The sequence below is a fragment of the Salmo trutta genome, chromosome 23, assembly GCF_901001165.1.
Source record: "Salmo trutta chromosome 23, fSalTru1.1, whole genome shotgun sequence".
In the NCBI taxonomy this organism is placed as follows: Eukaryota; Metazoa; Chordata; class Actinopteri; order Salmoniformes; family Salmonidae; genus Salmo; species Salmo trutta.
In genome coordinates, this window is record NC_042979.1 from 36,240,594 (window position 1) to 36,257,089 (window position 16,496).

At 44.0% G+C, this 16,496-nt stretch overlaps 1 protein-coding gene across 4 annotated transcripts in view; it reads right to left on the reverse strand.

Moving 5' to 3' along the window:
- The window catches only part of ntng2b (netrin g2b), a 105,894-nt gene extending 89,745 nt beyond the window's left edge, over positions 1-16,149 (reverse strand). Inside the window, exons 1-3 of one of the 4 annotated variants that reach the window (XM_029710072.1) lie at positions 16,011-16,149; positions 15,321-15,530; positions 13,278-14,054 (exon numbers count right to left, since the gene is read on the reverse strand). In XM_029710072.1, the coding sequence (XP_029565932.1) occupies positions 13,278-13,496 (219 nt within the window). In that variant the 5' untranslated portion in view covers positions 13,497-14,054; positions 15,321-15,530; positions 16,011-16,149. Of the gene's footprint in view, positions 1-13,277; positions 14,055-15,320; positions 15,781-16,010 lie in introns of those variants that run through there. The other 3 variants (XM_029710070.1, XM_029710073.1, XM_029710071.1) reach the window with 3 other exon arrangements.
- Positions 16,150-16,496: the final 347 nt, after the last annotated feature.

Genomic DNA, 16,496 nt, shown 5'->3' on the forward strand with positions numbered 1-16,496 from the left:
CCCCCATTTGCTGCTATAACAGCCTCCATTCTTCTGGGAAGGCTTTCCACTAGATGTTGGAACATTGCTGCGGGGACTTGCTTCCATTCAGCCACAAGAACATTAGTGAGGTTGGGCATTGATGTTGGACAATTAGGCATGGCTTGCAGTCGGCGTTCTAATTCATCCCAAAGGTGTTCGATGGAGTTGAGGTCAGGGCTCTGTGCAGGCCAGTCAAGTTCTTCCACACCGATCTCGACAATCCATTTCTGTATGGACCTCACTTTGTGCACAGGGGCATTGTCATGCTGAAACAGGAAAGGGCCTCCTCCAAACTTTTGCCACAAAGTTCAAATCAAATGTTATTTGTCACATACACTCGCATTAACATCTGCTAACCATGTGTAACGAAATGCTTGTGCTTCTAGTTCCGACCATGCAGTAATATCTAACAAGTAATCTAACCTAACAATTTGGATGCAAAGAATCATCTAGAATGTCATTGTATGCTGTAGTATTAAGATTTCCCTTCACTGGAACTAAGGGGCCGAGCCCGAACCATGAAAAACAGCCCCAGACCATTATTCCTCCTCCACTAAACTTAACAGTTTGCACTATGCATTCAGGCAGGTAGCGTTCTCCTGGCATCTGCCAAATCCAGATTTGTCCGTCGGACTGACAGATGGTGAAGCATGATTCATCACTCTAGAGAACGCATTTCCACTGCTCCAGAGTCCAATGACGGTGAGCTTTACACCACTCCAGCCGATGCTTGGCATTGCACATGGTTATCTTAGGCTTGTGTGCAGCTGCTTGGCCATGGAAACCCATTTCATGACACTTCCGACGAAAAGTTCTTGTGCTGACATTGCTTCAAGTTTGGAACTCGGTAGTGAGTGTTGCAAAATAGGACAGACGATTTTTACGTGCCTCAGCACTCGGTGGTCCCATTTTGTGAGCTTGTGTGGCCTACCACTTCGCAGCTGGGCAGTTGTTGCTCCTAGACATTTCCACTTCACAATAACAGCACTTACAGTTGACCGGGGCAGCTCTTGCAGGGTAGAAATTTGATGAACTGACTTGATGGTGCAACGTTGAAAGTCACTGAGCTCTACAGTAAGGCCATTCTACTGCCAATGTTTGTCTATGGAGATTGCATGGCTGTGTGCTCGATTTTATACACCTGTCAGCAACGGGTGTGGTTGAAATAGCTGAATCCACTAATTTAAAGGGGTGTCAACATACTTTTATATATATAGTGTATATATATTATTTTAACAGCAGGACACTGTAAAGTCCATTATTCATCTGAAGAGTATGAATTAGGATGCTTGAGAAGATTTGAACCCTAAGCAACCTGCATTGTTTGAAGTAAAAGAGTCCAACATAGCTGCTGTTATAGGTCAAGGCTGTGTTCTGGAAAACCTTGGTAGAGCATGGGTGGAGAAAACATTGTGGCGCTCATGTGAATTTACTTTCTTTTTTGGCTTTATACCAATGCCTACTTCTCACTTAAAACATAGCTTTTACACCTGAAGGTGATTATACAACATTTTTACACGCAAAAAAAATGTAAATGTAATTTGCACTCCAGAGCCTGGTTTCCCAAAAGCATCTTAATGCTAAATTCATCGTTAGAACCTTCATAGGCGCATCGTTAAATCACAGAGCTGTTTCCCAAAACCCTTGTTACTAAAGTTTCACTTGAAAACACTTGTTATTTACCGAATGCCTCAGACCACTTGTAGAACAGCTAACTGCGTTGTGAGATGCTTTTTTGCCCTTCGAGTCCCTTTATACACAGAAGATCTCTGCTAAACCTTCAATCAAGATGTTTATCTGTCCCTCTGTGACCGCTGTTAACTTCAGAACAAAGTTGACTACAATACAAAGACGCCAATGTCTTTGCAGCTTTCTAAGGTCAGGACGTGACAGTACCCCCCCCCCCCCAAAGGTGCGGATTCCGTACGTACCAAAACAACAAAAGAACCAAAAACAAAAAGAGGGTTAGGGAGGGTGACAAATGTCTATGGTGGCTCTGGTGCAGTAAGCAGAACCTTCTCATCCCGCGGATCCTCCAACAGAGGAGGCGGCTCCGGTTCGGGGCGTAACCCCCGCTCCGCCCACTGATCCCTCTGCTTTTGTGCCACCGGACCGTGGATCGTTGAAGGAACCGGACCGTAGATCGTTGCCGAAGCTCCGGACGGGGAACTGTCGCTGGAAGCTCTGGACTGGGAATGCGCACTGGGGGCCTGATGCGTGGGGCTGTCACAGGTTAGTAACACAAATTAGTAACACGCACCTCAGGGCGAATGCGGGGAGCAGGAACAGGACACCCCGGACTGGGCAGGCACGCTGAAGGCCTAATGCGTGGGGCTGGCACAGGTGGCGCCAGACTGGTAACACGCAACTCAGGGCAAGTGCGAGGAGCAGGCACAGGGCGTACCAGGCTGAATAGACTCACTGGAGGCCGGGTACGTGGGCCAGGCACAGGATATACTGGGCCGTGGAAGCGCACTGGAGATCTCGAGTGTAGAGCTGGCACAACCCGTCCTGGCTGGATGCTCAACCAAGCTCGACAAATGCGGGGCGCAGGCACAGATCGCACCGGGCTGTGAACGCGCACTGGCGACACAGTGCGCATCACCGCATAACACAGTGCTTGCTTCGTCACTCACTCCCCACGGTAAGCACGGGGAGTTGGCTCAGGTCTCCAACCTGACTCTGCCAATCTCCCCGTGTGCCCCCCCCCGCCGCTCCGCTTCCGCTGCCTCAATGTCTTCTTTAGGACGGCGATACTCCCCAGCCTGCCTCCAGGGTCCTTTCCCGTCCAATATCACTTCCCAAGTCCACTGGGCCATTCCACGCTGCTTGGTCCTTTGGTGGTGGGAGATTCTGTCACGGTTGTCGAAAGGAGGAGCGGACCAAAGTGCAGCGTGTGTGTCGTTCCACATTTTATTTACACTGTGAAACTATGCAATACATAAATAAACTGAATTGACAAAAACAACAAACCGTGACGCAGAGGTGAAACATACACTGACTCAAAGATAATCTCCCACAAACCCAGGTGGGAAAAAACCCTACTTAAGTATGATCTCCAATTAGAGACAACGAGGACCAGCTGCCTCTAACTGGAGATCATCCCAAACAAAACCCAACATAGAAATACAAAACTAGAACCTGACAACATAGAAAAACTAAACTAGAAAAAAAACCTGTCACGCCCTGACCTACTCTACCATAGAAAATAACAGCTTTCTAAGGTCAGGATGTGACAATGACAGAGAATTCAGCTTACTGAAGTGGCCTGCCCAGTCACCAGATCTGAATCAAATTGAGCATCTGTGGGATGAGATTGAATGAAATATTGAGAGTAGAGATCCACTACCAGCCAACTTGACACAACTGTGGGAAGCATTGGAGTCAACATGGGCCATTATCCCCGTGTAACGCTTTCAACACCTTGTAGAGTCCATGCCCAGAGGTATTGAGGCTATTCTGAGTCAAAAAAGGGGTGCAACTCAATATTAGGAAGGTGTTCCTAATGTTTTGTACACTGTGTATTTCAATCATATTTAAATAAATGTCATGTTCAATCAACTGAGTTCTATTTAGCTAATTGTAGGCTACCGTCTGTAATTTTTGCCTCAATTTCATGATGTGTAGGCCTAACAACATGTGGTCAATGATGTGCCAAATATTCGATTTAGTGCATAGCCTAAGCATTAGAATAAGCCTCCTCAATATTTGCAGCCATAGGTGATATTTTCTTTCTAGGAGCTGACCCATGGTCAGTATCTAATGTTAACGTAAGATATGAATGGAGAACGCTGATCCGAGAGCAGCGCTGCCTTTCTTTCGATCCTATCAGTATGGACACATGCTCTAACAACGCACTTATTGAACGTTCTCCCTACGTGGTGTTTTGGGAAACGCATGAGTTCTTTGGCCGTTATAGAAACGATACATTGTTAAAACACTCGTAAGCTTAAGTTCCATCACTATCGGGAAAACGGGCCGCGGCTATTTATGCAAAACATGTGGATTCTCCCTTTAAAGAGGGGTGGGGGGTGAATATCAACAGCTACTTTACATTAAGAACATACCAGTTCCTGTAAGTGACTCTTAAAGTACTGAATATGTCGGCTGAGTGAGCATTAGGAAAGAAATAAAAAATTCAGGGCGAGTCCCCACAGACTCCCTTCCAGTTTTTTACTTTTACTTTACTAAGGGGACCTACGTCGACATCTTTTGGGCATCTTTTTCTTTGTTTGGTGCAGTCCAGACTGGCCTCGACTTCAACGTCCAAGACGGGACTCCCTAAAAACAAGTGACTTCATCAGGGGGGAAAGTATAATTAATTTCTTCCCGGTACGGGACCTCCTATATGTGCACGCACTTCCGTGTGCAACAACATTTTTTATGTGGTAATCATAGAATTTAATTAATTAATTCAATGGGATCTCTGTGGGCCTAGTCATTTATCTTTTAAAATGCATTACCAGTCATGATGTTTTCATCTGATTGTCAGACAATCACGTCAAAGGGATCCATTACTAGGCTACCTGCACACGTTCATCCACTCACAACATATTACCAGCCTCCAAACAGTGGTGAATGGAAAGAGACTGTTACTCAAAACACCACAAAGTGTCATGACATTTGGCGATTGGCATTAAGCCAGAATTTATGTGTCCACTGCTATCGGCACACGTCTCGGTCTTGGCCACTCATTCTGCCTTGGCAAAATCCTATCTATTTGTTGAACCCTATCGCATTTTCTAGTGTAGGCTATACCACCCGTTTTCAAGTCCATTTGATAATTTTTCATGCCTCTGACATGCAGTAATGATAAAAAGTGGTGTAATAGCCTACAGTTTTGACATTTTGTTTTAATTATTGTGATAGGCTCATGTTTTAACGGTAAGGTGTACAGCCTTACTTTCACCTCTGCTTTTTTGAGCAGGTTAGTTTTTCTAACCTGCTGCTTTAATGTTCCTAACCTGCTGGTATGTTCTCCTAACCTTTTATGAAAAAGTTGTAGCTGTATCGAAGGGGAAAGTTTTTAGGGAATCTCATCCATGGACGTTGATTTTTGTTCTGGTCCGGACCAAATCTGAACCAAACATGGATGTCTATGTTTGTTTCTGATTTGGTGCGATCTGGACTGGCCTTGATTTGTCCCAAACAATGTTTGGTACAGATTTGGTCTAGTCCGTACTGGACCAAATCTCTCAAACCTCTCCATGTGGACCCCAGGTTGTTCCATGTAATTGATCTTTTCCAGAGCTAGCACACATGATTCAACTTGTTTACTAATCCTCAAGCTCTTGAATAGTTAGTTCAGAGCTAAAGCAAAAATCTATTTTCCACATATGGAAAATACATATTTTAAACTTCCTTAAAATACTTATTTTCACCTTTCATTCAGAACCTAAAATGAACCTAACTTCAATGTCTGGAAAATGTGTATTTTAAACAAAATTTTGCTTACTAAGTTCAGATCTTTGGGAATACACTGAAAAGTAACTTGACACTTGGTCAGTCAGTGCAAATTTGGATTAAAATGGCATGAAGAAAATTGCATTGCCAGAGGAGGGTGTACTGAATTAATGCATCAATGTAACGGCTGGAATTTTTTCTGGTTGTTCGAATAGCGACATGTCTTCTGTCTCGTCTGTTGATCTAGCTAATTAGCTATACTCACTGTAATGCTCAGCCGATGCGCTACTTGCAAGTGCATTGGCCAGGTTTTTTAGCAAGACAATTTGTTTTATCAGCTACAGTTTGTGTTGTTAGAGGCTGGTCTTGGTTGAGGAAATGTAGGGTAGCTAGCAGGGTTTGTGCTGAAAATGACATCTGGCTGCACACGTAGCTATCTAGCCAGTTTGACTGTAACATGCCAGAGTAGATAGATGTATTATAAGTTAGCAGTGTGGCAGTTTCCCAAAGTTTGGTGTTGACTATGAACTTTACTTAGCTAGCTAGCTTGCTATGCTGTATGGAAGAATGTAGCTAGCTAGCATATATTGTCAACATTGAGTTGTGGATGGTGCACAATCTATACAGCTATGGAACAGTCTTGTTGGCTTGTAGCTACTGGCTAGTTGGCTAGCTATCTGGCTATAATAGCAGCCAAGGATGTTCGCTAGCTTATTTGTTGGTGCTCTGATTTAGTTTACACAGATGACTTCAACCATATTAAAAACCATCCATAGCAAAATATACCTAGCTAGCTAGCTTCTTTTGCTTTTAGCTTTCTTCTCATCTACTGGTGTTAGCTAGCTAGCTACAGCTGCTAGCCTGCAAGCTGCTTCTGTTGCACAGCAACCAAGTTGTTGGTCCTGGTTTTAGAACTCTGGGATTTGGCTGAAAAGACATTTGCATTGTTATAAATGCTACAAAAGGCAGCACATCGTTGGTTTTTAATTGACTGAAATGTGCACATGGGAGCGATAAATTAAACATTTTAGAAAAACTGTTGCGCCTACTGTACAAACGTATTCGGTTCAAATGGATCCAAGTCTAATTGTCCCCTTATGGACGCTGTAGTGTCTAGAATTTGAGCAAGGTTTGGGCAAAAAAATTGTCTGATAACCTTAATGCTAACAGCGCTGTTTAAAATATGTTATAGTGGTTCTCAAAAATGGCCAGACGGATCATGACGAGAGGCGGAGAGTGTGTTGTGTACCTACAATCAAGTTGATTAATTTTCATCGACGTTGGTGTCATATTGGCTTAGATATAATAGTAGGGAGATTTGAATTTAACATTGAGCTTCAATCAATCCTTACTAATAATACATGGGACTATTATAAACTGAGTAGTTCGAGCCCTGAATACTGAATGGCTGACAGCTGTGGTATATCAGACCGTATACACCCCCCGGGCCTTATTGCTTAAATATAGCGCTGTTCAATGACTGAAAGTCACATTTTGGTTCTGGTCAAGATTCTACCAGCCGTGTTTAGCACTAACTGAAGTTTATTTAGTCCCTTATCCGGGTAGCCAGAGAGTAGAGCATTACAGTAGTCTAATCTAAAAGTGACATAAGCATTGATTAGCTTTTCTGCATCAATTTTGGACAAAAAGTTTCTGATTTTTGCAATGTTACGAAGATTGAAAAAAGCTGTGCTTGAAATATTCTTGATATGTTCAGCAAAAGATAAATCGGGGTCCAGAGTAACGGCAAGTTTTTTTGGAGACGACTGTAAAAGCGTCAAGATGAATTGTCAGATCCAACAGAATATCTCTTTGTTTCTTGGGACCTAGAACAAGCATCTCTGTTCTGTCCGATCTTTAAAATAAAATGTTTGTCTAAAACACAGGCCTCCGGGGTAGGCAATTTTGGGGCTTCACTGTGTTTCATCGAGATGTACAGCTGTGTGTTGTCCGCATAGCAATGAAAGATAACATTGTGTTTCCGAATGACATCACCAAGAGGTAAAATATGTAGTGAAAACAATAGTTGTCCTAAAATGAAACCTTGAGGAACACCGAAACATACAATTGATTTGTCAGAGGACAAACCATACACACACACACACACACACACACACACACACACGGATGGCCAGATCAGCCAGGTAACCCGTGATACAAGTCAGTATTTGAGTATTCCAAAGGTTGCCAGTTTGAATCCAGCAATAGAAAGTATTTTTTTTACATGTATTTTTATTTTAAGCCTATTTGGACTGAATGCCTAACCTTAAGATGCCTGAGTTAATGCCTAACCTTAAGATTCCTGAGTTAATGCCTAACCTTAAGATTCCTGAGTTAATGCCTAACCTTAAGATTTCAGAGTTAATGTCTGAACTTAAGTTAATGCTTCAACCTTAAACACTTTGAAATTTGACTATTGGAACAACTTCTAAATGTTATGTTTTAGAAACGTCTAATTCTGACTCGAGACTGTGAGAGCTGGTAGGACCAGATAGCTAGCAACATTGACAAGAAGCTGACGTGGTGAATGATGAGTGGCTCATTTAAGCTAATTTTATCATGTTCTTGATACCATGTTTTTAGGTATTGTGACTGATGTCACGTCTATGCTAACATAGCTAAAGTTCACTAGTTAGCTAACCAACAACTGTAACAATGTATTTGAGAGACAACAAGTGCTCATTGTGCAACTTTATATATGTTTTCAATAAACATTGGAGACAAAATATGGTTGTCAACAATCTAAGCCAACCCTGTCTGTTTTGCCCCATAGTTGCACACACCCATCTATGGGACTCAAACCATTTCAGCCCCACAGCGCTGTCCACCAATGCATACACGTAGGCACATGCCGAACTGCCCTAACAAACGCACGCACACACGCACAAACGTATACTGTAGACAAACAGATTCTCAGTTTGTTACTTATTCCAATGAACACCAAGATGGCATTTTTTTACTTATCTAAATAAAGGATTTTGAGAGAGTGAACGAGTGCACACTTCAGGGAAGAAGGAAGTATGCAGAATGGTAAACCCAGAAGAAAGGCTTCACTGTAGCCTTTACATAAGAATTTGTTCTTAACTGACTTGCCTAGTTAAATAAAGGTTAAATAAATAAAAAAGTTAATAAATAAAGATCCCAGCCGGTACTAGAAATGGCTGACTAAGAAGAATCTGATTTCAATAAAAATTTCACTCAATCAAATTGATTTATAAAGCCCTTTTTGCATTAGCAGATGTCACAAAGTGCTCAAAGACGCTGCATGGTCATTCTGATGTCTGCATTGGTCATGCAGAATTTAAGGTGACAATGCCTCTGCAGAAGTCTGGGCATTCATACTTCTTGCGCTTCGCGAGTAGTGCAGCGCTGTTGAGCAGAGCTGTTGTGAAGGAAGTTGTCAAAGAAGTGAGTTTGTGTTAACACAGGACCTCCCGCCCCCACCTACCGTCAACCAATCACGTCAATGCGGAGGTATATGGAGCCCTCCGCATTGTTAAAATTTTCGGGAGGCGCACGGCAAGAGCAGCCTCTGCGTGCCTCTGGAGGCACCGCAATTGCATCACACCCTCAAGCTTAAAATTGTCTTTTATACAGAAACCTCAAAGAGCACGCAATGCAGATGTAGAAGCACGGTGGCTAGAAAAAACTCTAGAAAGGCAGGAACCTAGGAAGAAACCAGGCTCTGGAGGGGTGGCCAGTCCTCTTCTGGCTGTGCCGGTGGAGATTATAAGAGTACATGGCCACTAAGGCTAGATCGTTAAAATCCCAGATCCCCCCCCCCCACACACACAACTCCTCCCCTATGAAACATTCCGGGAGAAGGGAAGAAGCCTACGGATGGGGAATGGAATGGAACGTACCATGGTGGCTAGCATCCTGGGGTCCTTGTAAGGTAGAAGCCCATTAAGGAGAGCATCAATATTTCATTGCTCAGAAACATAATTGTAGAAGTTTCCAGCAGCAGGCCCGGGCTGGGCCCTGCCATTAGGGGCAAAATACAGGACGCCCAAGCATCTCTCTCACTCTATTTCTCCCTCTTTCTCAGTCTTCTCTTTCCCTCTCTCTCGCTCTTTTCTCCCTCTCTCTCCTCTACCTCCATCTCTAATTCTCTCTCTCTCCTCTACCTCCATCTCTAATTCTCTCTCTCTCTCTCTCGCTCTCTCTCTCTCGCTCTCTCTCTCTCTCAGGCCATCAGCGGTTACCGCTACTTCTACATTAAACAAATGATTAACCATTTGGTATCCGAGGAAGGAGCATATCTGCTCTGCTTCACATTGTTAAATGATCCCGGAGTCCTGTTGTTAGTCTCAATAGTGGAAGGGCCTCTACTGTGTGTGTGTGTGTGTCTGTGTGTGTGTGTTTCTGAGACATCAGTGAATAATGAGTGAATCTATTAAATTCCTGTATCTCTGCCTTTGGTTGGAAGTCATCGCTCATCTGATTACCTCACTGACTCATTGACTGGGCAGCTAACAGAGACTGCCCAGCCAGGTGGTACTGAACCCAACACATTAAGTAAACACATCTCAGATCGTGTCAAGTTGTGACAATTAAAAGGAAGCGGTATGCTGTAGCTCAGCCAAAGATGGCCTAAGTCTCAAACGTTCAAATCGTCCTACTTTTAGAGTTTCATTCCACTCAACGACCTAGGTGGGAAATACACATTGAGACTTGCATAGTAATGCCCACTATTCTCCTGCAGTTCTCCACCCTCACCCAGTGAGTGTTCTTGAAATGAGAGGTACTCCCCCCTCTCCCCTTTCAATACTTTATGCCCTTTACCAGGCGAAATTTGAAGTCCTTCGAAAACCCAATCAAGCCGGATGACAGTCTGCCAACACAATGCAAACAACACCCCGGGACCACTCTCAGTGAGCTCCAGCCCATTGCCAAGTAATTTCACTGGTGTCATGACTTTTGGAGCCCGCCAAACTTGGCCAAAGCCCACCCGAGCCCGCTTGAATTCACGCCGCATCAGGAGGTTCCGACCTGCCTAAGCCAAATAAAATGGTATTTCTTTCCTCCAGCTCTTTCCTTTGAGTGAAAATTCAGCTATCACCTTCTACTGTGTTATTTAACACCTCCAACAAACTAGGCTTTCCCAAAGTCATGCTGAGATAGGCTAGTGTTGATTGCAAATGACACACAATGTGATAAGTTACGCCTTTCTCAGATGTTCACTGGATTCTAGTGGGTGGGGGTGTGTGGGGGGTACTACCCACCCCTGAAATATGATTGGCCACCCTTGGTTGATGAAAGCAGCGCAGAGGTGTAAGATGGCCAGGTAACTACTGTTTGATTTGACAGGAAACTAAACTAGGGTTTTTAATCCCGGTGCTAAGATAGTGTGTAGCAGCTAGTTGCTGTATGGCATGTGTTTGTCCTAGAATTGTATGCATGTCCCTTATCGACTGAAGTGAATGAAGCTACAGTACCAAGGTGATCATGGATGCAGTCATTTTGGCTTGTTTTTGTCGCTCTCTAAATAGCGTTGTTTTGCTACTCTCTACATAGCATCGTTTTGCTGCCCTCTAAATAGCATTTTTTTGTCGCTCTCTAAATAGCGTTGTTTGGCCGCTCTCTAAATAGCGTTGTTTTGCCGCTCTCTAAATAGCGTTGTTTTGCCGCTCTCTAAATAGCGTTGTTTTGCCGCTCTCTAAATAGCGTTGTTTTGCCGCTCTCTAAATAGCGTTGTTTTGCCGCTCTCTAAATAGCGTTGTTTTGCCGCTCTCTAAATAGCGTTGTTTTGCCGCTCTCTAAATAGCGTTGTTTTGCTGCCCTCTAAATAGCGTTGTTTTGCCGCTCTCTAAATAGCGTTGTTTTACCGCTCTCTAAATAGCGTTGTTTTGCTGCCCTCTAAATAGCGTTGTTTTGCCGCTCTCTAAATAGCGTTGTTTTACCGCTCTCTAAATAGCATTGTTTTGCTGCTCTCTAAATAGCATTTTAGAACTTTGTTTAGAAATGCAGTAGGACCTAAATCAGCTTTCTATAAATTCCTTGGAGGGGAAAAACAATTCCTCGGAGGGGGCGTTAGCACTTAACATGATGTATCTAACTTGAATATTTTCATTTTCAAATGGATTAATTTGAATAAATTAGGGCAGATACAAATTAAGAGTTGAAACAGTTATTCAATGCAATTGTGGCAGAGCCTGGGGCGAGGCCACTGCCATGGACCAGAGCTAAGAGGGTCTCAGGGTACAGAGGCTCAGTGAGGCAGAGTAAATGCTTCAAACTTAGGCTCTATTACATAATTTACCAAACACAAATGCTTATAAATCAGGAACTTAAAGTATAACTTTAATAACAAAGGTTATCTTAAACTCAAAGTATTTTTATCCGTAACCCATCTTCTTATTTAAGGCAGACTGTATTTCCGCCACCTACTTGCTATACGGGGTATTGAAACAACACAACAAAAATCAATTTGCGGGAATGGAGGGTGGGACCCGGCAACATACATAAAAATAATAAAAACCATCCTACTCCTTCAGTCACAGTTCAAATCACATCCCTAAACAGGTGCCTGTGAGGACAGAGCATTCATCGACAGGATTCCTTGTAATGCCTCTGCTGTAAAATCCCTGAGTCCCAAAAAACGCTGAGCTGCACTCAGAATGATGCCTGTTTCCTCAGATGTCCTTTCTGTTTGCGCTGTGCAGTTGATAACCAACGCAAACAAATGCTACAAAGTCCACCTTCTTAACATGCAACATGTCAGGATCCCTCTGACAAGGAATATTCTCTGGTGCCTCTACTCCTACTACCATTACTTCCTCAACCACACTCCTTTCTTCCACTCTTCTCACCGCCTCCAGATAGGAGACATGCTGGACAGCCCTGATTCTTACCACCTCCTTCACCCTAACAGGACACTTCAGAAATGTGGGTGCATGTTCACCACCACAATTGCGGCATTTGGCTCAGCTGGTATACGATACCCCTCCTGTCTACATACACTTGACATGTTACCAAATATTTTGCATTTATCACACTACATGGGTTTGGGCATGAAGGCTCTCACAGGGTATCTCATAAAACCTAAATGCATGTGAGAAGGGAGAGACTCTTCATGAAAAAACAATAGAATGGATGGAGTGGGCTTCCTCACTCCACCCATCATCCAGGTCAGTCAGTGTGCACCAACCACTCGATCCAATTCTTCACATATGCTTTGCATTCACTTCTAGTGCCACCCCAGAGATAACACCCTTGATAGGCACCCTGCTTCGAAGATCCACACACGACACATTCCAATCCGATTTCTTGTTGAGGCGCAGAGCAAGCTCCTTCTGTTCCATAGATTCACAATAACAACAATAATCTCATCAGCGCCACCTCATGCAATGCATCCACCATTTTTATAGAGACTTCAATCGGATCTCCCAGGTAACATCGATCCAAAAGCCCTTACTTTGACCAAAAAAGAATCAGAACTAGGCTTGGATTTACTAGATTCCACTACCACTTCACTTCTCTTGTTTCCTTTTGTATTCTCCACTGGAATGCAATCCTTCTCTCTCATCTCCTCTTGACACGCCATCTGATTCAAACGGAACATCCGCTTCTGCCATTTTCCCCCTCCAATCATCAGTCTGTCTCAGGACACAGCATCATCTGCTGCTGTCTCTTTTTTCCCTGTTGGGGCTGATTGACCAGTGTTAGTTTAAGACAATTGTCAAAGCTATTTCTGATACACGTTGCTGATTTCCCATGTCCACCCATAACTTGTGCTTGGTCCCCCCTAGGCCTCCAAACTAAACAAATCATTGCCCCTGCTCACAGCAGCAACTTCAGACATCAATTTCTGTGCAATCCAATAAACCAACCACGCCACTTATTCAACTTACCAGAGTGCAGAATCTCTCAGGTGGGTTCCCACAGGTGATGCCTGGCGGGTCCACCTTGACCCGCATGTAGTCCTTCATGGACTGGGCCTTGGGCTGGCATGCATACTGCTCCCACACCGCGCCATCGTCCGTGCTCACCAGGGACTTGCACAGGTCGTACTGGCCCAGCGTCAAGGAGGCAAAGCAGTGCAGGAGGAGCAACACGGCCTGACAGAGCATGGCAGGTCCTGGGAAAGCCACGAGCGGGGTCCGACGATGAGTGGGGTCTGGCGGTGAAGGGCAAGGGGGGCCACGGTAGTCAGAGCTTGGGCGAAAAGCATGGAACGCGACTAGGGATCATACGGAGACAGAAAGTAACTTTGGCATCACCATGATGAGTCTGCGCGCTCAACTGAGCGATAGGGGACGGTTCAGTGATGATGGAAAACAAATACAAATGCCTTAAGATAAATAACTGTAGGCTTCTTTAGGAAATTACACTTTATTGTTTTGACGCCTGGTTTGGAAAAGACGGACAAAAAATGGACCAGGGGGAGGCGAAAGTCACCATGAAACTTCACATCTACTTCAACCATAGTTGTGCCAGTGCTGCGGTGGTGGTGGCGGTAGGGGTCGTTGGGATATCAGCAGAACAAATCCATACTTCAGAGGTCCTTTTCCGCTGGGAGAGACAAGAGCTGTCCGCTACGAGGGGCGATGAGGGAAAGGTGACGACGTACTTAGATACATCCATCAGGTCTTGACGCACCGGTCCGGCGCCTTGCCTCAGTGATAGTCCTGGGAAAATGAGGGGAATTATGAAAATATTACATATTATAGAAATGATAGAGCGAAAGAGAGAGAATATTATATACTACAGATATTATTGAAAGAGAGAGGGAGGTAGAGAGAGAGACAGAGACAGAGACACACACACTACAGTATACCTATCAGTGAGTAGGTCTAGTTTATCTTGATCATCCCATTTTTCTTATTTTGCGAGATGGGACATTTCATTTCTTATATTTACTATCTGAATTTCCAAGAAATAGATCAAAACCATGTAGACTGACTGATAAGGATGAGATTTGTAGCAAAGTAGCAAACAGATGTTTGTATGTAATGCTGTACGTCATCGTGCATGTAACATATTTCAGAGAGAATATTTCGAGAGTTACACACGAGCTTTTAAGTCATACAGGGATTGATGCCAAGTTTCAAAAGTTGCGTGTGTGAGTGTGCTTTGGGGTGAGCTGTATCGGATTGTTCATTATAGAGTGGAAAGCTCGTCCCCTTTCTTTGAAAAATAAGTTCGTATGCGTTATATACATGGGAAAGGGGGGCGGGCGTAAACTAGCAAAGTGAATGTCACCCCACCACTTATTTCATTCGTTCCATGAAGCGTCCTAGCGTCAACTGCATCACCATGTATTAATTTAAACACGTTTATTGCTGACATGGCGCTTAGTAAATTATTACGCACACCTCTGCTGTCCTGGTTGCGCCGCTGCGTAAAAACACATGCCGGTGCCGCCTATGCGTGAGAGTTTGAATTGGCATCCAAATGCTAGAAGACCAGAGGTCACAAAATGCGTTTAATGGGAATGACACTGACCCTCTTCACTGTCTGGCTACGATGTGGCCAGAATCCCAAAAATATGTATTCCACGAAAATTAGGTGAAGCTTTGTTCAGTTTATAGTTGTGAAGTGCCAAAGCGGTTCTCTGGCTCGAAATACCTTATAGGGTGTGTCTGACAGACTGCTGCTTCTGCTCGCTTCAGCAGCCCGAATCGAAAGTAGCAACCGTTCAGGCTGCATTTAATTTGGTCATACATAACATTATTTCTAAACATTTATATAAAGTGACAACTTTGGAATTTATTATAGAGTAGGCCTAACAATATTTAGAGTAGTGAGTGACAATTTAGTCAAATAGTCTCGAAGTGAGCGTTGCGTTTTAGTCTCACTCCGAATAGGTCTCGTAATCTCCTCAGAATTTATTTTAACAGTCAAACATTCTGAAGCGGGTCAGATTTATTAGATAAAACACTTAGCCTACTTACTTCGAAGGTTCATCTGGGAGAGCCACTCTGTGTCCCATTATTATACGGACGCCCCTCTGCCATTAGCCCCGCACGGCTCCATTCACTACCGGGCTCCCGTCGTGGTGTAGGCTACTGTACTCCACTCTGGTTATCTGATGCGGTCTCCTTGTTCGTTTTTTCTCGTGCCGGTTACTTTTTTATTACACCACGGATGACCGTGTCCTAGATCTGGAAATGGGAGTTGGAGAAAAAAAGCGAAAGCGTGAATTCCAGCTTGAAGGAGTATCAAAAGTATGCAAATATTGACTTTGATGAAGGTCTGGTGCTCGAACTTTCCCACTTTACAAGCTCAGCTTTACCTGGGATGTTAAAGCACAGAAAGATGTTCCACGCAGAAAGAAAAAAAGCTTTCTGGAAAATCTCCCCCTTGCGCGCTCTCTCTCCTCTTCTCTCTCTCTCTCTCTTCTCTCTCTCCTCTTCTCTCTATCTCTCTCTCTCTCTCTCTCTCTCTCTCTCTCTTTCTCTCTCTCTCTCTCTTCTCTCTCTCCTCTTCTCTCTATCTCTCTCTCTCTCTCTCTCTCTCTCTCTCTCTCTCTCTCTCTCTCTCTCTGTTAATGCCTGTGCTAAATCCTTTTTACCATCTCTTTCAATCACTATCCGGGCTTTTATCTGCTAGCCTGAGCCAGGGAGGGTTGCGCAACTTCTTACCCGCTCTCGACGCTCTCTCTCACCGGCCAAGCGGCACCAAACTGAACCGTCCCACCAGCTGATCAGCAAGCGCTGCTTAAAGGAACAGCGGAGAAGTGGAGGTATAGCCTACTGTGTCATCCACTGCGTCCGAGCGTTCAGAGAGTTGTATCAGAAATGTTTAGCAGCAGATAAGCCAGAGTTGTTTGCTCACGTTGAAGGAAGTGGTGGATAGAGGGCGGTTTAGATACAGGACATAAACCACCGTTCGGGTTTACAGAGCCATTTTTGTTGGCTATTAAAGCTGTCTGTGCAAAAGAGAAGGCGCGTACCGCTATTACAATCAGCCATACATAGCACGTTGGATCAATTGCAAAATGCAGCGCTGCCTATACACGTTTTGTAATTTAATACATGATACCAGAATCTATTACTTTAATTTAACAAATACTACGGTTGAGTTTTTTTAGGCCAATGAGAATAATGGCAAGATAATCACAACACATT